At 40.8% G+C, this 21,303-nt stretch overlaps 2 protein-coding genes across 3 annotated transcripts in view; both read right to left on the bottom strand.

Moving 5' to 3' along the window:
* Positions 1 to 26, bottom strand: part of Donson (downstream neighbor of SON) — a 10,335-nt gene extending 10,309 nt beyond the window's left edge. Inside the window, exon 1 of the mRNA XM_013027431.1 lies at positions 8 to 26. Coding sequence (XP_012882885.1) covers positions 8 to 26 — 19 coding nt within the window. The remainder of the gene's footprint in view (positions 1 to 7) is intronic.
* A 512-nt stretch (positions 27 to 538) lies between these two features.
* The window catches only part of Cryzl1 (crystallin, zeta (quinone reductase)-like 1), a 38,749-nt gene continuing 17,984 nt past the window's right edge, over positions 539 to 21,303 (bottom strand). Inside the window, exons 4-12 of one of the 2 annotated variants that reach the window (XM_013027463.1) lie at positions 19,036 to 19,080; positions 16,441 to 16,509; positions 12,763 to 12,896; positions 10,838 to 10,949; positions 6,561 to 6,659; positions 4,020 to 4,141; positions 3,156 to 3,261; positions 2,251 to 2,296; positions 539 to 1,062 (exon numbers count right to left, since the gene is read on the bottom strand). In XM_013027463.1, the coding sequence (XP_012882917.1) occupies positions 963 to 1,062; positions 2,251 to 2,296; positions 3,156 to 3,261; positions 4,020 to 4,141; positions 6,561 to 6,659; positions 10,838 to 10,949; positions 12,763 to 12,896; positions 16,441 to 16,509; positions 19,036 to 19,080 (833 nt within the window). In that variant the 3' untranslated portion in view covers positions 539 to 962. Of the gene's footprint in view, positions 1,063 to 2,250; positions 2,301 to 3,155; positions 3,262 to 4,019; positions 4,142 to 6,560; positions 6,660 to 10,837; positions 10,950 to 12,762; positions 12,897 to 16,440; positions 16,510 to 19,035; positions 19,081 to 21,303 lie in introns of both variants that reach the window. The other variant, XM_013027464.1, reaches the window with a different exon arrangement.

Raw genomic sequence — 21,303 nt, 5'->3', positions numbered from 1 at the left:
GCCACGCCTTGCGCTGCGTGGAGCATGCGCCGTGGGCCTCCCGCGGAGACCATTACCCGCCCCCGGCGCTGCCCGCGCTCCGCCCGCTTCGCGGAGCCCGCTGGCTGGTTCGCGCGGTCGTGGGCACCTGTGCACCGCGCCGTCGCACACCGACGGGGTGGAGCGCTAGTTAAGATCGCATCGGGGGCTTGGCGCCTGGCGGAAAAGCAGACATCACCCCTGCGCTGTGGTGACGGGCAAGCTGCTCCGTCATCGTCCAGAGCGCATGTGGCGGCGTCCCGGGGCGGTGCTGGGGCCTGGGCCTCTCAGCCACCCCATTTTCACTTGGGTAATTCAGCCTCCAGCAACCCTCCTGTGCCCCTTCCTGCCGCTGGCCGCACAGCCCTCCACGCCAGCTGCCTGCTCCGCCGCTGTCACTACAAGAGTTACTGAAATGGTCTGGTCCTGGAAAAACTCAAGAGGGTATGAATATCCTCAAACAACACTTCAATGTCTAGCTAGGGGTTACACTTGGAGGCTTGAAAATATACTCAGATGCTTAAATTATGACAGCAGGGGCTTGTTGGGAAAAGATGTTGAGAACAGAGTTGATATAGAATTAATAACATTTTGACAGTACACCAAAGGCCTATAACATGTATAAAAATAGTGTGCTTTTTGCAGGAAGGAGGGTTTTTTTCTTAAGGAATTTTATAGATAAGCAAAATGCATAAAAACAATAACTTAAAACCGAATATTCCCTTCAGATGTTAAAATAAATATCTCAATCGTATCCACAACAGATTTGCAAGTACTTTTCAGATATGTCACAAACTGAACATCCAGGAAAAAATGCTTCAAAATGGAACTAGCTTGAGTTTTTCTTTTTATCTTCCTTGATTTTTTTCTCAATAATTTTCAAAGAAAACTGGCTTCAGATACTGGGATAAGTACATCCAACTGAGGTCTGGCAAAGAAGAAAATTAAAACTGAACCACTTGCTTTTTTCTTTCTTGATTTTTCTGAACAACTTCCATGGACACTTTTGCCTCATACAGTGGAATGGGTTCATCCAATAAAGGTCTAGGGGAGAAAAATCATTAGGAATGTCAGGTCTAGTTGCAGATGAGCAGAACACACAAGATGGTTACACTGCTTCAAATCATTCAAACAAACTTATCTATTGGTATTTCCACTGTTAAAAGTGTTTAAGTAACCTACACCAGTGGTTCATTTCTGTAATCCTAGCTAATCAGGTGGCAGCTGAAAGTTAACTTGGTCAGAAAAGTCAAGATTCCGTTTCCAAAATAGCCAGCAAAAAAGCTCAAGGCCCTAAATTCAAACCCCTGTATTGGTACAATATAAGGCACAGCTCAAGTGCCAGCTGAGCAAGCAAGCCTAGTAAGCTTGAGGTCTTAAGGTTCAAACCCCAATACTGGCAAAAAGAAATTTGCTTGTTTTGATAGGGTTTTGCTTTGTAGCTCAGGCTGCCTCAAACTTACAATCCTCCTGCTTCAGCCTCTTGAGTGTTAGGATTACAGGTGAACACCAGCTCACCTGGATAAAGTGTTACTGGTAAGATTATTGTTTTTTGTTTGTTTGTTTGTTTTTTTGAGATAGGGTCTCACTATGTACCCCAGGCTGACCTCAAACTCCGGATCCTTCTGCCTCTGCTTTCAAGGCATTTGAATCATGGGCACTCACCTACATGCCCCACATAAATTTTGAGGAGAAAAAGAAAATCACTTCTTTAGCCACTCCCTCTTTTATATATAATAAACAGATCCAACTTAAACAAATTTCCCTCTTTCCTCTTTTTAAGTAATGAGGAAAAGCAAAGGGTAAGATACAGAATGGAACGAAGGGAGAAAAGCTCAGAGATTTGGAAAATACAGAGCAGCCATTTTTCAAAACTAAATAATAAAATAAGACAACAGGTATACTGTAAAAGCTGAAAGAAAAAAGAAAAATATGCCCATGTTAATCTCCTTAAGAATAGAAAAAGCAAACAAGAATGATGATTTAGCCGGGTGGTGGTGGCTCATGACTGTAATCCTAGCTACTCAGATCTGAGATCTGAGGATCACGGTTCAAAGCCAGCCAGGGCAGGAAAGCCCATGAGACTCTTATCTCCAATTAACCATCTGAAAACTGGAAGTAGCATTGTGGCACAAGTGGTAGAGTGCTTGCCTTGAGCTGAAGAGCTAGTTCAAGCCCCACAACTGACAAAAACAAAAAGAACCATGATTTAGTTTTTTTTTTTTTGCATACCTAAAAACACCAGATGACAACTTCTCCATCACGTCCTTTAAAATACGTAGCTAGAAGGACAGTTAAGGGGACAATATAAACAAAAGAAAATTAAATTAGTCTGTTCAATAAGCAGAAGATGCTAGACTGGTCATTTTTTGCTTTCTAAAAATGTTTTGCACTGCCAGTTCAAAGTGTTATGAAGCCACACTCAAGTTTATTTCTAAATTAGAGGAATGATTTAACAGAACTTGTAGTAAACCATGGCTTCAACTTCTAAGGACGAATGATAAAAGTTGCCAAGCTTAGCATTTAGGTGATGAGTACTCATCTCTATGAACAGTGATAGAATGATGTATGATTTCCATTGTTATCCAATGATGGTACTCAGCCCCTGCCTCTTACATTAGGTATATATTGTCAACTAATATGGCTGAAACAAGTTCAAAATGTGGTTGCAGAAAGGCAAATAATTAAGCTGGAAATGATGGTGCCTATCTGAGTAGCTGAGAATTTAAAACTATGTCACAAAAACCTTAACATGAGCTCTTGTTGGTAAGTCAGGGGTAGCTTGTTTATAGCATACATATCTGATTCAGAAATTCATCGTTTCATATAAACTCATCATGTTCCAATCTGACAAATCTGGGCTTTGCCAAGTAGGTTATCAGCACCTTTATATGGATCAGGAGTGATTCTGGTTCTAGTTCTCTATGCTTTTTTGTTTTGTTTTCTTAACCTGTGAGGCAGAGATGATATCAGTACTTATATCTCATAGAGTTATTTTAATGTTAAAACAAATAACTGGGAAGCTATTTAGAATGTATTCAAGGAAACATAATAGCTAATTGCTACTTCTTGACATAATGAAATGTATATAAGGTACATTTCAGGCCAGAAACTAAAATCAGTAGAAAAAAGGATATATAGATATTTTCCTTGCTGTATATTTGACAAGTTCCAGACTTCGTCATTCAGAAACGCCACGGTTGCTCCCTTGAGGAAAAGGCAGTGGCTATCTGGAGGATCCAACTTTGATGGAATAAACAAAGACCAGTTGCTGTGAGTTTAACAGTAAAAGGATGATTGCTATCTTAAGTCAGAAGAACTTCTAGACAAATACTGTTGAAACCACACACACACACTTTAGTAACAATGTTATGTAAACCGCAATGTTTTTTTGTTTATGTCATGGTCCAAAAGGATCTACTAGCTAGGTGATAAGTATAGGGCAGATGCAGGTCAGTCTAGAATGCCAGTGAGGGAATGCTTGCTGGAGGGGCTCTAGTATTTGGATTCTGATAACTACTAGTCATCATTATGAATACACTGAAAAGTCAACATTGGCCTTTGAAAATAGTATTATTTGTATATAAGTCCTGATATAATTTAAGTAGAATATGGTCAAAGAAACTTGGGAGGTAACCTATCTATTCAATAGATAAGTTATTTATAATGCCAATTTGAATAATGAAAAAAATATGATAATTTTAAACCAATATTTTTCTAAGTATCTTTGTGTTATATTACAGTGTTATTTGAAATACAATTTAAACATTTTAAATAAAAAGTTTTACAACTTAAAAATTCAGAAGCCATGACTTCCAAATCACTAAAAAACCCTACAAACCCTTAAAGTTCATTCTAACTAAATGAAGTCTCCACCAGGCAGTATTTTATTTAACATTTTGGCCAGCATTTAACTAACATGAAAAAGAAAATGCATTCCTTTAAACAGAGTACAATTCAGAATTTATACTGTTCTTGTTAATTATTGTTTCTGATAATACCTGAAGGTTTTCTTCTGTTGTTATCCAGTGGCCTCCAACACCAAGAAGTGTGATGATATCATTTTTATGTGGTAGAAGTTGTAATTTCACAGCTGGCTCATCATCTTTATTATATAACCTCACTTTTAAGTGAACAGTTGAAAAAGCCAGAAAAAAAGAAAAAAATATATCACATTATAACAACCTGGCAAAGAATTCATTCCTCAAATAAGTTTAATTTTTTATATAAGAAGTATTTTTCAGCCAGCTACTGGCGACTCACGCCTGTAATCCTAGCTATTCAGGAGGCCGAGATCTGAGGATCATGGTTTGAAGCCAGCCAGGCCAGTAAAGTCTGTGAGACTGTTGTCTCCAACAAACTACTCAGAAAAAGCTGGAAGTGGTGCTGTGGTAGAGTCCTTGCCTTGAGCATAAAGAAGCTAAGGGACAAGGCCCAGGTTGAGTTCAAGGCCTAGAAACAGCACGTGTGTCACACACACACACACACACACACACACACAAGGCCCAGGTTGAGTTCAAGGCCTATAAACAGCATGCGTGTCACACACACACACACACACACACACACACACACACACACACACAGTATTTTTGCTTAGAAGGCAACAATGTATTCTGACACTTTTAACTCTTTTTTTCTTTTTCTTTTTTTTTTTTTTTGCCAGTTTTGGGGCCTGAACTCTGGGCCTGGGCACTGTCCCTCAGCTCTTCAGCTCAAGGCTAGCACTCTACCACTTGAGCCATAGCTCCACTTCTGGCTTTTTCTGCATATGTGGTGCTGAGGAATTGAACCCAGGGTCTCATGCATGCAAGGCAAGCACTCTACCACTGAGCCACCTTCCCAGCCCTTTAACTCTTAACTCTACTTTTTGCATCCTAAGAAAGATAGCGTAATACATAACTATCATAATAGTAATTGTAACAATAAGAGCTTAACACAATGAAATGAGTTGCTTTATGATTAAAGTATGCACAGACCCGACTGAGCCATACTTTGACATAACTACCAAAATGTACATTTGAAAAACGTGCTTTCAAAATAGTTATCCTCATTTGCATTGGTTTTTCTTGGAGCTAATTTCAAATCTTGGAAAATGTTGGTTAAAAAGAAAACACACAATGGCTACAGCTATAGTTCAACCGAGTATTAACAGAAGTGCTTGTGGGCCACCACATCAGTCTTTTAGATTAGGTTAGGTAGTAAGCAGCTATTAGTCAAATTTATCAAGAAAAAGAAGGAAAGTCCTTTGTTTTCCAACAGCAACTTAGAAGTCAGTCATCCAATAGAGGGCAGCCACACACAGCAGATGTGGACAAAGATCTGGGACCAAGTTTGTCATGTGTTAGTTCAACTTCAGTTCCTATGTGTATTTAAAAGGCAATGATACTCTTTCTTTCAGAGACAGTGTGAGGACAGTGGGACAAAGTTAGGATGTTCCTATTTAAATAGGTAAGTCTTTAGTTAAAAACAAAGCCCCTGGGCTGGGAAGGTGGCTCAGTGGTAGAGCGTTTGCCTTGCATGCCTGAGGCCCTGGGTTTGATTCCCCAGCACCACATAAGAAAAAAAAAACCCGGAAGTGGTGCTATGGCTCAAGTGGTAGAGCGCTAGCCTTGAGCTGAAGAGCTGAGGGACAGCGCCCAGGCCTAGAGTTCAGGTCCCATGACCAGACCAAAAAAAAAAAAAAAAGCCCCTATTCAATTTAGTAAATTATTTCCTTGTTACATTTTTTCCCTAAAATTCCTTATACTACAAGACTTACACAGGTAGATAAGTCCTAAAATCTGATTTTTAATGTTCTTGAATAATAACTGCAAAGTAATTACAACAGAATTGCCAAGAATTGACTATATTATAAAAGAAACATTTCAATACAGTAGATATTTTTTGAGTACCTATTGTTTCTCCAAGTATTGTGTTTGAATTTGAGTATTTGGAGATGATTAATAATCTTCTGGAAGGCCAAGAGATAGAAATTCTCTGTTTCAGATATATACTTGAGTATATTAGCAATTATGTTGTAAGTTTCCTGAGATAAGAAACAGTTACTATTGCCACCACCTTTTTATGATTTGGTGATAATTTAACAATCACAGTGCTTCTGTTAACTCTCTTTTCCAAAACATGCAGTGCCTCTTATGATTATGATTATTTTTTGTTGTTGTTCGTGGGTCCTGAGCTGTGGGCCTGTGTGCTGTCCCTGAGCTCTCAGCTCTAGGCTAGTGTTCTACCACTTGAGCCACAGCACCACTTCCGGTTTTTGGGTGGTTAATTGGAGATAAAGAGTCTCATGGACTCTCCTGCCTGGACTGGCTTTGAATCGTGGTCTGAGTAGCTAGGATTAGATGTGAGCCACCGACGTCCCGCCTCTTATGATTTTTAATGGAACCTGGGGTTAAAATGTTTTTTCTGATACTACAGAAGATATATATTTTTTTATTTTACAGTTTGCATTGTTTTCCTTAAATCTCAAGAATAAAATTTATTTTAAAATGAAGAAAAAAAGCCCACCTACACAGGCTCCTGATTTCATGGGTACCTACCTCCAGCATCCAGAACAATATCTACTCCCAGGCCACCTGTTTCTTCCAAACAGCTTTCGGCAACATGGACTTTCCCATTAGATACATCGATCACTCGGGCTGTAAAGGACAGGATATCAGGCAATTGTACTGTTCTCTAAGTAATCAACACAAACAAATCAGGGGAGAAAAAAGAAAAGCACATAAATGTCTTTTCTCTGAAATGAATTAACAGTTCAATTACTAAGTTTAAAGAGAAAAAGTCAATTCTAATCATACTTTTTTCTCTGTAAGTCCAATATTGATAAGAATCACTCTAATTGAAGAGACTGGGTTATTCAATAAAAAACAATGCTATCTTTTTTGTGGATAAAGTGGTCAGAGGCTGGTCTGTAAACAGAGGACTATTCTCTGATTATAGGATAGTGCCAGAACTGAGAATCTGAAAAACAGGGCTTATATTTACAAGGTATATTATAACATGAAATGGAAGATCACACTGCTCATAAAGTTATGTTTAGATTAAATACTGTTTAAAGCTTGGAGGATCTTCTTAGAGGCCCAATGCCTCTGTTCCTCTGATCATATAAAATAATATTTATCAAAATAAACTCTTAAAAAAAACCCCCAAAGCTATAAAGGTATTTATATAAAAAAGAACACTGCCGGGCGCTGGTGGCTCATGCCTGTAATCCTGGCTACTCAGGAAGCTGAGATCTGAAGATCAGGGTTCAAAGCCAGCCCCGGTATGAAAAGTCTATGAGACTCTTATCTCCAATAAACCACTAGAAAACCGGAAGTGGCGCTGTAGCTCAAGTGGTAGAGCGCTCGCCTTGAGCTGAAGAGCTGAGGGACAGCGCCCAGGCCCAGAGTTCAAGCCCCACGATAGACAAAAAAAAAAAGAACACCTCTACTAATAGCTACTGTATCTTTCCCAATCTAGAAATCCCCCCTAGTTCTCCAAAAATGGAGACAAGTTTTGAAGGTAAGGACTTTCTTTAGCACAGTTAGTAAAAATTAAGCTAATTTTATTTCTTTGCTTTGATTACATGTATATATGTGTACACACACACACACGCACGCACGCACACAAGTAATTTTTCTGATGTGCTGAGGATTGAATCTAGAGTCTCACATTATACTAAGCAAATGCTTTGCCACAGCAATATTTCCTAATCTCTTAAGTATTAATTGAAAAACTAATAGACTTTGTTGAGAATATTTTTAAATGATTAGAATTTGAACTAGCACATGTTTATCTTTTAATATTTCACTGAAGACAATTTCTGCAGGGGTTGGATTAGAGGTACAGTGTGCAGGAGGGAAGGGAGCAAGAAGACACAGATAGGGCTGAAGCCAGAATATGGCAGAATTAACTAGTAAGAACATTACCTTTCAACAGTACCATTTTGGTTCTTTTCTTTTCTACACCTCCCCTTTTTTCTTTTTTGTTAGTTGTAGGGCTTGAACTCTGGGCCTGAGTCCTATCCCTGAGCTTTTCAGTTCAAAATGAGCACTCTACCACTTGAGCCACAGTGCCACTTCTGGTTTTCTGGTGGTTAATTGAAGATAAGAGTCTCACGGACTTTCCTGCCTGGGCTGGCTTTGAACGGTGATCCACAGATCTCAGCCTCCTGAGTAGCTATGACTATAAGACACCAGTGCCCAGCTTCTCTGTCTTTTGTGCTGGGTCTCCTGCATGTTAGGGCCTAGTGCTACACCATTGAGCTATACCCCTACTCTTCTATTCTTCTTTTTTTTTTTTTTTAATTTTTGTCAGTCCTGGGGCTTGAACTCAGGGGCAGTGCCAGTCCTGGGGCTTGAACTCAGGGCTTGATCACTGTCCCTGAGCCTCTTTGTGCTCAAGGCTATTGTTCTACTGCTTGAACCACAGCACTACTTCCAACTTTTTCTGAGTAGTTTACTGGAGTTGAGTCTCATGGTCTTTCTTGTCCAGGCTGGCTTTGAACCATTATCCTTAGATCTCATCCTCCTGAGTAGCTAGGATTACAGGTGTGAACCACCAGTGCCCAGATTCCTCCATTCTATTTTCAGAGCTCTTCTCCTTTCCTTGTCCTTCTCCTTCAGACTCCTGTATTAATTTCCTTCTGTTTGCCACGACCCCACCCCTACAGGGCCTTGCGTTTGCTCTTAGCTGGCCCTCTACCATTTGAGCCATGCTGCCAGATCTCTAGCCTGGCTTTTTGATGGGATGGCTTCAAACTTCGATCTTCTGGATCTCAGTATCCTGAATAGATAGAATTACAAGTGTCTTGCTTCCTCCCATTGGTTATCTTGCCATAATGAAAATCACATGGGCTTTAAGCTTAGACAGGCCTGGGTTTGAATCTGTGTAGCTGTCTAATAGCTGAGAAGCTACTTCCTGGCCATAAAACAAAAGGTATTGAGGACTTAAGGAGGAAATATTCCTATTAACTCAATGAACATTACTTTCTTGCCTGCCTCCAGTTAGTTACACTCTGCTCCTTCTCTCTGCTCTCCATCTCTTGTTCCATTCTTACATTTCTTTATTCCTTTTTAATTTTTCTCCTAGTCTTTATTATTTCCTCCTCTCACTGCTGATTGGATAAGTTCAATTTTTTCCAGGTTCATCAGCTTCTACCCTGTTTATTTGTCCTTAGCTCTATCTGGCTTGTGTTTATGAGTCCATGGATCATCTGCCATCCCAGTGTGTTACGGAGAAAAGTGTAGAGGCTAATCACATGACAGGAGAGGACAAAAACCTAATGAAGTGATACAAAAATAGACTCATTTGCTACCTGAAACCAAAGAGCAAAAGTTATTTCTAGATTGTGTCTAAGTTCACTAATTCAAACTTAATTAAGTTGGTAACATTAGGACAAGAAAAAAAACACCGAAAGATGCAGGTTTAAAAATCTTAAGTAAGGGCTGAGAATGTGGCTTGGTGGCAGAGTACTTGCCTAGAATGCAAGAAGCCCTGGGTTTGATTTCTCAGTACCACATAAACAGAAAAAAACAGAAGTGGTGCTATAGCTTAAGTGGTAGAGTGCTAGCCTTGAGCAAAAGAAGCTCCGTGACAGTGCCCAGGCCCTGAGTCCCTGAGTTCAAATCCTAGTACTGCCCCCCCAAAAAAACAAAAACAAACATCTCCAGTAGCAGCTGAGCAGCAGCTCAGTGGTATCCACTTGCCTAGCATGGGAGAGGCCCTGGATATGAGCCACAGCATCACAAAAACAATCTTAATTGTTTTATCACTTAAAAGTGGACTGGTCCTAGAGCTTCAACTCAGGCCTGGGTGCTATCCCTGATAGCTCAAGACTAGTACTCTACCACTTGAGCCATGGTTCCTCTTTTGGCTTTTGTTTTTTGGTGGTTCATTGAAGATAAGAGTCTCATAGGGAAATTGTGTCTAACGTGCATAGTTTGTATAAAGTCTCTTTTTTTTTTTTTTGGGTCCGGTTGTGGGGCCTGAACTCTGGGCCTGGGCGCTGTCCCTCAGCTCTTCAACTCAAGGCTAGCGCTCTACCACTTGAGCCACAGCGCCACTTCCGGCTTTTTTCTTTTTGCTTATGTGGTGCTGAGGAATCGAACCCAGGGCCTCGAGCATGCAAGGCAAGCGCTCTACCACTGAGCCACCTTCCCAGCCCCTGTATAAAGTCTCTTAAATTACATAAATGCTAGCATCTCTATAATTTAAAGTACTGTGAGGTTGCAGCTTTCATGTCTTCAAATGCCATAAAACAACACCTAAGCAGATTATCTGATTAGTTTTTCTGGGCTCTAAGGAATAGTTCTAGCTGAGGGAAATTTACAAAAAAAAAAAAGTCTCATAGACTTTCCTGCCTAGACTGGCTAAGATCCTCAGATCTTCTTTGGAGAATCCTGAGTAGCATAAGCCACTAAGTACATTTTAAAACTGACTTTCATTTGGGATTCTGTGTGCAGTTTTACCAGTGCAGTATTTGTGTGTGGCGGGGAGGGCTTGAACTCAAGTCCTAGGCACTGTCCCTGAGCTTTTTCTGCTCAAAGCTAGTGCTTTACCACTTTAGCCACAGGGCTACTTCCAGGCTTTTGGTGGATAATTAGAGAAAAAGAGTCTCACAAACTTTATTGCCCAGGCTGGCTTTTAGTTCAGTATTTTTGTTTTACAATAGTGTCTTACTATGTAGTCTAAGCTGGCCTTGAACTCCTGATCCTTCTGTCTCAGCCTCACAAGTGCTGGGATTACTGGTGTGCACCACTATGCCTGGGTTACTAGTATTGCTTTTGGTATCATTTTCCCTGTTGTACAGTCTGTGATTAGTGATGTTACTCACCTACAGAAGGTCTCAGTCTTTCAAGACACTGCTTGTCTTCCAAGCTGCATGCTGTTGAAATTACCTTGGCTCCTCTGTGGTGTGCTAACTGAATTGCTATTATGCCAAATGCCTGTGTAGAAACACATACATACAATGGGTTAACAGATAGAACCAGGGCAAAGGACCTATCTCATTTATGTTATAGACCGCAACAAAGTATTAAAGTATCACTTTAATCTGACTTCTCCAGAGGGGTTGGGGGAATAACTTCATGTACCACATGTTCTTACTCTAACCACAGTACATCATTTCAAGCATGTGGGCCCCACAAAACAGGGCCATGGAAAAAGACATAGGGGCCTGGAAGGGCCCTATCAGAATGATGATCTAAGCTACTTATATACTATGTTTAGGATTCTCGTGATTTCTCATTGAAGAGCAAAGCTCTTCAAAAGCTCAGGGTTTCCAGGTACTAATGGCTCACCTGTAATCTTAGCTACTTGGGAGGTTGAAAATGGGAGGATTATGGTTCTAGGCCTGCCTGGCAGAAAAGTTTGAGAGATCTCAATCCATAGCTGGGTTCAGTGGCTCACTCCTGTGCTCTTTTTGTTGCTGGTGGGGCTTAACTTCTGGGCCTGGGTACTATCCCTGAGCTCTTTTTGCTCAAGGCTAGTGTTCTACCACTTTGAGCCACAGTGCCAATTCCAGTTTTCTGGCAGTTAATTGAAGATAAGAACCTCATGGACTTTTCTGCCTGGACTGGCTTTGAACCACAATCCTCAGATCTCAACCTCCTGAGTAGCTAGGATTACAGGGGTGAGCCACCAGCACCCAACTACCTGTCTTCTTAAGCAATCTGGGAGGCGGCTAAGGTTGGGAAGATCATAATTCCAGGTCAGTCCAGGCAGAAAATTCTGAAAGACTCCATCTTAATGGAGGGAGGCTGGATGTAGTGGCTTGTGGTTGTAATCTAAGCACAAGGCTGGCCTTGAACTATGTATGTCTTCTATGTAGCTGGACCACTAACATGTACCACCCATGTCCAGCGTGCTTGTTGAGATGAGGTCTCATCAATATTTTTCCCCACCGAGCCTCAAACTGCAAGACTTCCAATGTCTGCCACCTGAGATTACAGGCATGCACCATCACATCTGGCCCTATGTTATATGTTCCTTTTTTTTGCTTTTTGTTGTTGTTGTTGGTGGTGGTGGTCATGGGAATTGAACTCCAGACTTAGGTGCTGTCCCTGTGCTCTTCAGCTCAAGGCAAGCACTTACCTCTTGAGTCCCAGTGCTACTTCCAGTTTTCTGGTGGTTTATTGTAAATAAGAGTCTCAGAGACTTTCCTGCCTGGGCTGGCTTTGAACAGTGATTCTCAGATCTCAGCCTCTTGAGTAGCTAGGATTACAGGTGTGAGCCACCGGTGCCCAGATTGTTATATGTTCTTTAGAGCTGTGAACAATTTATTATTGATATATCTAATATTTCCAATTAATATATTTTAACCTTGTATATGATCCTCTTATTAAATGTGAAACTTAATTAACATAAGAGTTAGTGGGGGACAGGTTATAAAAGCTGGAAAGGAGATCTGCTGGACTATGACTTTTAAAGATTCATGTGTTATTTCCAGCTTTATAACAGAATGAATTAAAATGGCTTGGTGTGAGGCATAGCTCACTGGTAGAGTGTTTGCCTTGCATATACAATGGCCTGCTATTTATTCTATTGATAGATTCAAAATGATTAGAAACCTACCACCCTAAATCTGACTTCTACCACCTATTGATAAAGTCTGCTTAAGAGAAAAAAAATGGAGGTTGGGAAAGAAATTAGTTAAGAATCTATTGGCAAGTAATTCTATTAGCACATGGCTGGCTGGTCCCATATTTGCTAAATTTACTGTACATTGGTTTATCTTTTCACAAAACCATTGGCACCTACACTTGCTCCATCCATTATCAGTACTGATTTTCCAGGAGAGAGATGAGAAAGGTAATGTAGCGCTGTATAGGCTCGTACACCATCCCGAATGGTACCAGCTGCTTCTGTCCATGTAACCTTCTCTGGTTTATGGACTGACACAAAGAACAAGAGAAGAGAATACGTCAGTAAAGTGCATTAGTACTGCCTCCTGGATCTGCTTCTCTCTATCTCTACTCCTGTAGACCATGATCTGGCCCAAGATGCCACTCCCTTTATCAGTTACCTGTATCACACAATTCCCTGTTTTCTTTTTCTTTTGAGACTATTTTAGAATAGAAATTTGTTTCTGTGTATTGAAAATAAAAGCCAGGTACAGCTTAAGGTCTTGCTAGCTCAGGCTAGTCTTGAACTTGCTACACAATACAAGCTGGCCTTTAACTTGTGAGCCTCCTGCCTTCTGAGTTCTGGGATTACTGGCATGCTTTAAAGGAATGTTTCCATTCTTGTCCATCATAACCCATTTAAGATAATAGCCAGAGTGGGTGTATATCTTAATCTTCTTATTGTAAAAAAAAAAGACACATGCACACAAGCACATGTCACGTTAAAATACACCTGCATAGATGAATGTAAAGCAAACAGATAACCACTTTCCTAGGGTAGAAACAGTATATGGTATCATATGGTATCACTCTATTCTAACTCAATTCTTTCTTAAGCATGAATTTCTAAATAGTATCAATTACTTTTGCCTGATCTGGAACTTTTATCTAAATGGAAACACATCCTATGTAACTGTTCCTATTGTGTCCTTTATGGTCCATACTATGGTGTTTTTTAAAATTTTTTTGTCAGTCATGTGTCTTGAACTCTGGGCCTGGACGCTGTCCCTGAGCTCTTCAACTCAAGGCAAGTGCTCTACCACTTGAGCCACAGCACCATTTCTGGTTTTCTGGTGGTTAATTGGAGATAAGAGTCTCACAGACTTTCCTTCCTGGGCTGGCTTTGAACTGAGATCCTTAGATCTCCTGAGTAACTAGGATTACAGGCATGAGCCACTGACGTCTGGGTTCCATGTTATGTCTTAAAGACACATGCTTTTTGTGCCTTTATTTCAGAGGGTGTGTTCATTTGTGTGGTTTTATAGTATTACACCACCTGGAAACACCTCTGTTTGGTTATCCATTCTTCAGCTCATAAACATGAATTGTCTCAGTTTCCAGTAGTTACAGTGCTAATAAGAATGTTCTTGTATAAAGGATACTGTTAACCCATGCATGGTTTTCACTAGAGTATTTTCCTTTAGGAAAAAAAAATTCTAGGTTCTGGGATATGCTACTTATGACATAACTAATTCTTTCTGAGTGTTTGAATCAGTTTGGGTTCCCAAAGCAGAGTACTGATTACTTGGCCAACTTTTGATATCATCAAGTTTGAGCATTGTAGATTATGGATATCCAATCTAAATCTTCAGTCACTTCAATAGTGTTATGAAAAACAGAAGTATCAGAATGATAATGAAAATGTAAATGAAGGAGTTGCACATAACTCCTTCACAGGACTGTAACTGAGGGTAGAGCCAGAGCTTTATAGCAAGACTATCTCAAAAAAGCAAAAGAGGCTGGTTGCTGGTGGCTTATACCTTTAATCCTAGCTACTTAGGACCCTGAGATCTGGGTTGGGAGCTTGGCCTGTGAAACTCTTACCTTCAATCAATCACCAAAAAGCCAGGAATAAAACTGTGCCTCAAGTGATAGAGCTCAAGCCTTGAGCAAAGAAGGCTCAGGCACAATGCTCAAAATCCAGGACTGGCATAAACAAACAGAACAAAAAAGTAAGTAATATGCCGCTTAATAATAATCTGCCACTTAACATTCTTCGGTGGCTTTCCATTGTATTTAGATACAAACAAACACAATAGTTTAAAAAGTTCTACATAATCTGACCACTAAGCTATACACTTCACTAATTTCTATTTTGTGTTAATGTTATAAATTGAATGCTGTTTTCAGAGTAGAACTAACAATCATTTCTCATCTAAAACCAACTTGTTGTTGGACTGATGATTCAAGTGTAATAGAGTGCTTGCCTAGTAAGAGAAGGCCCTGAATTCAAACTCCAATATGGCCAAAATATGAAAATAAAGCCAATTTATTATGCTTTTTAGTCTCTTATCAGCTCTTTCAAGTGTTTGCTCTAATGGCTATAAAGATGTCACAGGATTTCAGCAGTACACTAGTGCCATCTACTGGCTACATGCAGCATTGAAGCATACAAGTTGAAAATATCAGACAGATGATTGGGAATGAAAACAGGAAGAACATACTAAGTACCATGTAACATCCCATACAGTACTTTATTTCTTACGAATCTCATTAAGATAGCTATAATGTTATGAGCTATGTAGTTTGATTTTCTTCCTTGGTTTCTGGCTCCAATCTTCCATAGTCTTTGTTATTTCTTAAATGTCTTCCCTTTACCTCACCACTACTTTGGTTTGAACTCTGGCCCTTACACCGACTTAGCTTGCTTGCTCAGGTGGACTTTACCATGCCTATAACCCAACTTTTTGCTGGTTATTTTGGAAATAGAACCTTTCTTCATGTGTTGGCTTTGAAATTCATATTCAACCTCTTGAGAAGCTAGAATTATAGGTGTAAGCCATAGGTGCCCAGTTAGAATAGCAATTCAGGGGTATATAATTGTATCTCTAAGTGCCTCTTTCTTTTTTAAATAAAAAAATATTTTGAAGAGGACTTGTTATGTTGCCCAGGTTGACTTTGAACTCCTGGCTTCAGGCGATCCTCTGTGTCAGCCCTAGGTAGCTGGCAGGTGAGATGCACACAGCATACTACTATGCCTGGCATCCAGGCATTCTAGTGTTTCTCTCAAGTTATGGAAAATGTTTTTACTATAGTTCATGAAGTTTGTCTCTGTTTGTGTACATTTGTAAACATATACACTTAAATTTAAAAATTATGTACTTTACTATGAAAAAATTACAAATGAATATTAGTTAAAAATATTAATAACAGAAACAAAAACCCAAAACAAGCATCCTGAATTCTCTCTTGCCTCAGACTCTACATGAAGTGCCTACACTTTTTTTTTTTTGTTGGTCGTGGGGCTTGAACTCTGGGCCTGGGCGCTGTCCCTCAGCTCTTCAGCTCAAGGCGAGTGCTCAACCACTTGAGCTACAGCGCCACTTCCGGTTTTCTGGTGGTTTACTGGAGATAGGAGTCTCACGGTCTCTCCTACCTGGGCTGGCTTTGAACCGTGATCCTCAGCTCTCAGCCTCCTGAGTAGCTAGGATTACAGGCGTGAGCCACCAGCGCCCGGCTGTGCCTACACTTTTGTACTGTGGGTTTTTTTTTTTTCAGCTAGTTATCAAGACCTCTAGGGATGGAGCTCATTGGTAGAGCACTTGTCCATATAGTTAAGGTCCTGGGTTCAATTCCCAGCATCTAAATTAAATAAATAGATATATAAATAAATGTAAGGATATAATTTCAGAGCTAAAAAATTTCAGTTTCAAAGTCTGTATTCTTTTTAGTCTAAATATGTATGTTATAATTATAAGCTAGAAGTATTTATATGACCAAGCAACAATTATTTTATGTAAATGATGAGAATATAGTTACACTACACATTAGTGAAATAAGACTTAAATGAGCCCCAAATTCAACTGCCACATACCCAAGTAATGCTCATGGACTCTAACAACTTCACAAAGTCCTGGGTCTTCTGAATCCAGGGGCAAAATTCCTAAAAATCAAAACAAGAAATTTAAGACAAAAAAACCCCACAATTCCTCTTCCAGACAAATTCATTCCTAATGAAATTCATGATAATTTTATTCTGTGGAATTGTAAGGACAGTTGTAGTAATTACAAGTGTGGGGAAGGGAGAGACTTCAGAAACATGGAAAGACACTACATGTTTTCTTGTATGAACACTGTAATATCCATATTATTGCTTTCTCTTTTAACAAGCAAGACGATAGTGAATGTTCTAGAACCAATCAGAATTTGGGGCACCTAGTTACAATTTCTGACACATGGCTATCTTTCCCTTATTTTGGTTCCATAACCCACCTTGCTATATTTTCATAAAATTACATTGTCCCCTAAGCTACTCTTATTTTTGTTGTTGTTGGTCACAGGATTGGAATTCAGGACTTGGGTGCTGTCCTTCAGGTTTTGTGCTCAAGACTAGTACTCTACAACTTTGAGCCATAGCTCTACTTCTAGTTTTCTAGTCTCATGGACTTTCTTGCCTAGACTGGCTCTGAGCAGCAATCCTCAGATCTCAGCCTCCTGAGTAGCTATGATTACAGGCATGAGCCACCAGTGTCTACCTGGTTACTCAGATTTTTTTTTTTTTTTTTTTGGGTCCGGTCGTGGGGCCTGAACTCTGGGCCTGGGCGCTGTCCTTCAGCTCTTCAGCTCAAGGCTAGCGCTCTACCACTTGAGCCACAGCGCCCACTTCCGGCTTTTTTCTTTTTGCTTATGTGGTACTGAGGAATCGAACCCAGGGCCTTGAGCATGCAAGGCAAACGCTCTACCACTGAGCCATCTTCCCAGCCCTGGTTACTCAGATTTTTTAATATCTGATCTCTTACCAAAACAAAACCCTGTAAGTTATACAAAGTGTAACTGACTCCATGGCAGAAAAAAGGTCAGAATCAAAGTATCAATTCTCCAAGAAAATATCTGAGTCAAAATCAGTCCTTAAAAAGTGAAAGAAGGGTGGGAAGGTGGCTCAGTGGTACAGCGCTTGCCTTGCATGCATGAGGCCCTGGGTTGGATTCCTCAGCACCACATAAGCAAAAGAAAAAAGCTTGAAGTGGCGCTGTGGCTCAAGTGGTAGAGAAGCTGAAGAGCTGAGGAACAGCAGCCAGGCCCAGAGTTCAGGCCCGACGACCGGATCCCCCCCCAAAAAAAAAACTGAAAGAAAAAGCTGGGTGCTAGTGGCTCAGGCCTGTAATCCTAGCCACTCAGGAGGCTGAGACCTAGGATTGCAGTGTGAAGCTGATCCCGAAAAGATAAGTCCATGAAACTCTTAGCTCTAATAAAATACTGGGGAAAAAAAAGTAGGAAGTGGAGCTGTGGTTCAAATGGCAAAGTGCTAACCTTGAGCAAAAGCTGCTCAGGTACAGTACCCAGGCCCAGAGTTCAAGCGTCAGGACTAGCATACATACAAGAAAACTACAACCGTGCTGGGCGCTGGTGGCTCACACCTGTAATCCTAGCTACTCAGGAGGCTGAGAGCTGAGGATCACGGTTCAAAGCCAGCCCGGGCAGGAAAGACCGTGAGACTCCTATCTCCAATAAACAACCAGAAAACCGGAAGTGGCGCTGTAGCTCAAGTGGTAGAGCGCTCGCCTTGAGCTGAAGAGCTGAGGGACAGCACCCAGGCCCAGAGTTCAAGCCCCACGACCGACCAAAAAAAAAAAAAAGAAAACTAAAACCAAACAAAATAAAACCTTTCTATAAATCTATGTATCAATCTATGTAAATATCAATCTATCTATGTATCTAGCTACTTTTTGTGGTACTGGGGTTTGCACTCAGGGCCTCAAGGCACACTACCACTTGAGTCATGCACCTACCCCTTTATTGCTTTACTTATTTTGGGGATAAAGTCTTGCATTTTTGTCTTCAACAGTTTCAAGTATGTCAGGAGGCTAAATATTTTCCAAGTTTATATGAGTATCTACATGAAGATTCAGAAGTTTCAAAAACTTCTCAAAAATTTGTATGGTATACATGTTTGTGTGACTGTCTTGGCTTAAGTTTAAATACATATTTTGTAAAAATATTAAAGTAATTGTGAATTAGAAGGTGTCAAGCCAGGTTTTAGTTCTATAGATGATACAGGGATGCTCTGTGGATTCGGGTCATGGAGAACATAGCCACTTACACGGCCATGTCAGCCAGCCATCCTCAAGCACAGGATGCTAGACAAGCTACAGGATGCTGGGCAGGAAAGCAGCCCTTCAGCAACTCTGGTCATTTTTCTGCCTAGAGTATCCAAATATTTTCGAACTTTAAATGTCTTGCTAATTAAGATAAAATCTCCAATTTTCTTCCTGAATGGACATTTGAGAACACATGCAAATGGTAAGAACATCTTTTTTGCACTGCTAGGGATGGGACAGGGGATCTCCCATGTGACAGGCAATCCCTCTACCACAGATCGACCCTCCTAGCCCAACTAAGTATTTTTATATAATGAGCATAATGAACTATAATAATTACATAGGATTGAACTGTGACCTGTATAACTTACCAACTACTTCATCGTCTCGTTGAAAGAATGATACCTTGCTTCCAACTAAACAGTAAAGAAAATTAATAGTCATTATGATGATGTGATTTAACATAATTCTTGTTTAACAAATCAAAGGATCCATGGGTTTACAAAAAAGCATTTGTTCTGAGAAATGGCCAAAGACCTCCAGGACACTCTGATGGTTTAGAATACTTTGGTTTCTATAGAAAATCCAGGTCACATATTTTTTCTCTTTGGCTGTCAGCCAATTTACCCAACTATGTGGATTACGAGTAAAGGAGGGGAATTCATTATATAGCTTATATGATGCTTAATCTTCACTGTTAATTAACATTAATGAATGTGTGCCAATACTGGGGCTTGAACTTGGGGCCTGGGTGCTGTCCCTTTGTTTTTTCACTCAAGGCTAGTGTTCTACCACTTGAGCTACAGCTCCATTCTAGGCTTTGTGGTGTTTAATTGGAGATGAGTCTCACAACTGGGTGCTGGTGGCTCACGCCTGTGATCCTAGCTACTCATGAGGCTGAGATCTGAGGATCGCGGTTCAAAGCCAGCCTGGGCAGGAAAGTCTGTGAGACTCTTATCTCCAATACACCACTAGAAAACCAGAAGTGGCACTGTGGCTTAAGCAGTAGAATGCTTGCCTTGAGCTGAAGAGCGCAAGGATAGCGGCTAAGCCCAGAGTTCAAGCCCCATGACCGACCAGAAAAAAAGAAAAAAGCCAGACTGGGCAGGAAAGTCCATGAACCTCTTTTTTTTTTTTTTTGGGTCCGGTCATGGGGCCTGAACTCTGGGCCTGGGCACTGTCCCTCAGCAATTCAGCTCAAGGTTAGCGCTCTACCACATGAGCCACTTCCGGCTTTTTTCTTTTTGGTTATGTGGTGCTGAGGAATTGAACCCAGGGCCTCATGCATGCAAGGCAAGCACTCTACCCCTGAGCCACCTTCCCAGCCCCTTCATGAAACTCTTAACTACTCATTAACTACCAGAAAACTGGGAGTTGTGTTGTGGTTCAAAGTGGTAGAGCGCTAGCCTTGAGCAAAAGAGAGCTCAGGGACAGCACTGAGGCCCCTAGTTCAAGTTCCATGACTGACAGCCTTCCTTGCCTGGGCTGGCTTCAAATCATAATCTCCAGATCTCCTCCTCCTGAATAGCACGCGCGTGCGTGCGTGTGTGCCTGTGTGTGTGTGTGTGTGTGTGTGTGTGTGCGCGCGCGCGCACAGGCCCTAGGGATTGAACTCAGGGTCTGGGTATTGTCTCTGAGTGTTTTTTGCTCAAAGTTAACACTCGACCACTTGAGCCACAACTCTGCTTCTGGCTTTTTTGGTGGTTAGTTGGAGATCAAGAATCTTGGAGTTTTTCTGCCTGGGCCAGCTTTCAACCAGATTCTCAGATCTCAGCCTTCTGAATAGCTAGGATTACTGGCATGAGACACCAGCGCCCAGCTCTACACTTAACTCCTTGAGGGCAGGGACTGTGTCTCATTTACATCCCAAACACTTAGCAAGTACTTATATTAAGTAGAGAATAAGTGAATTAATAAATGATCATCTAGTAATTATTGTTGTTCTCACATTTTTAATAGTCTAAGCAGATTAAAGGAGAGGAAATGACATTATCATTGAGCTAAATAATGAGATTCTATGAAGAAAAATATTTAAAATTATACATTAAAATCACAGATAAAGCTCAAATATAGTCTCCCCTCTATTAACACTTACCTACACATATATGTAGTATAATAAAGCATAAACTGATTGATCATGAACTAGTTATTCTTAAATATTAATAGGTCTATTTAGAAACAAATTATTTCAAATACTATGCTTACTGTTACAGTGTCAAACAACTGCATATTAAGCATAAAATACACACACACACACACACAAAAAACACATATATTAAATTCTGCCTTCCCCTCACCCCCCGCCACCCCGCCCCAGGCCTAGGACTTGAACTCAGAGCTTGGGCACTGTCCCTAAGCCTCTTTGTGCTCATGGCCGGCACTTTACCACTTGAGCCACAGTGCCACTTGTGGCTTTTTCTTAGTGGCTTATTAGAAATAAGAGTCTCAGCCGGGCGCTGGTGGCTCACGCCTGTAATCCTAGCTACTCAGGAGGCTGAGATCTGAGGATCAAGGTTCAAAGCCAGCCCGGGCAGGAGAGACAGTGAGACTCCTATCTCCAATAAACCACCAGAAAACCGGAAGTGGCGCTGTAGCTCAAGTGGTAGAGCGCTCGCCTTGAGCTGAAGAGCTGAGGGACA

Source organism: Dipodomys ordii, unplaced genomic scaffold (assembly GCF_000151885.1).
Source record: "Dipodomys ordii isolate 6190 unplaced genomic scaffold, Dord_2.0 Scaffold104, whole genome shotgun sequence".
Classification (NCBI taxonomy): Eukaryota; Metazoa; Chordata; class Mammalia; order Rodentia; family Heteromyidae; genus Dipodomys; species Dipodomys ordii.
Note: the sequence above shows the minus strand (reverse complement) of the source record. Positions and strands in the feature narration are given on the sequence as shown.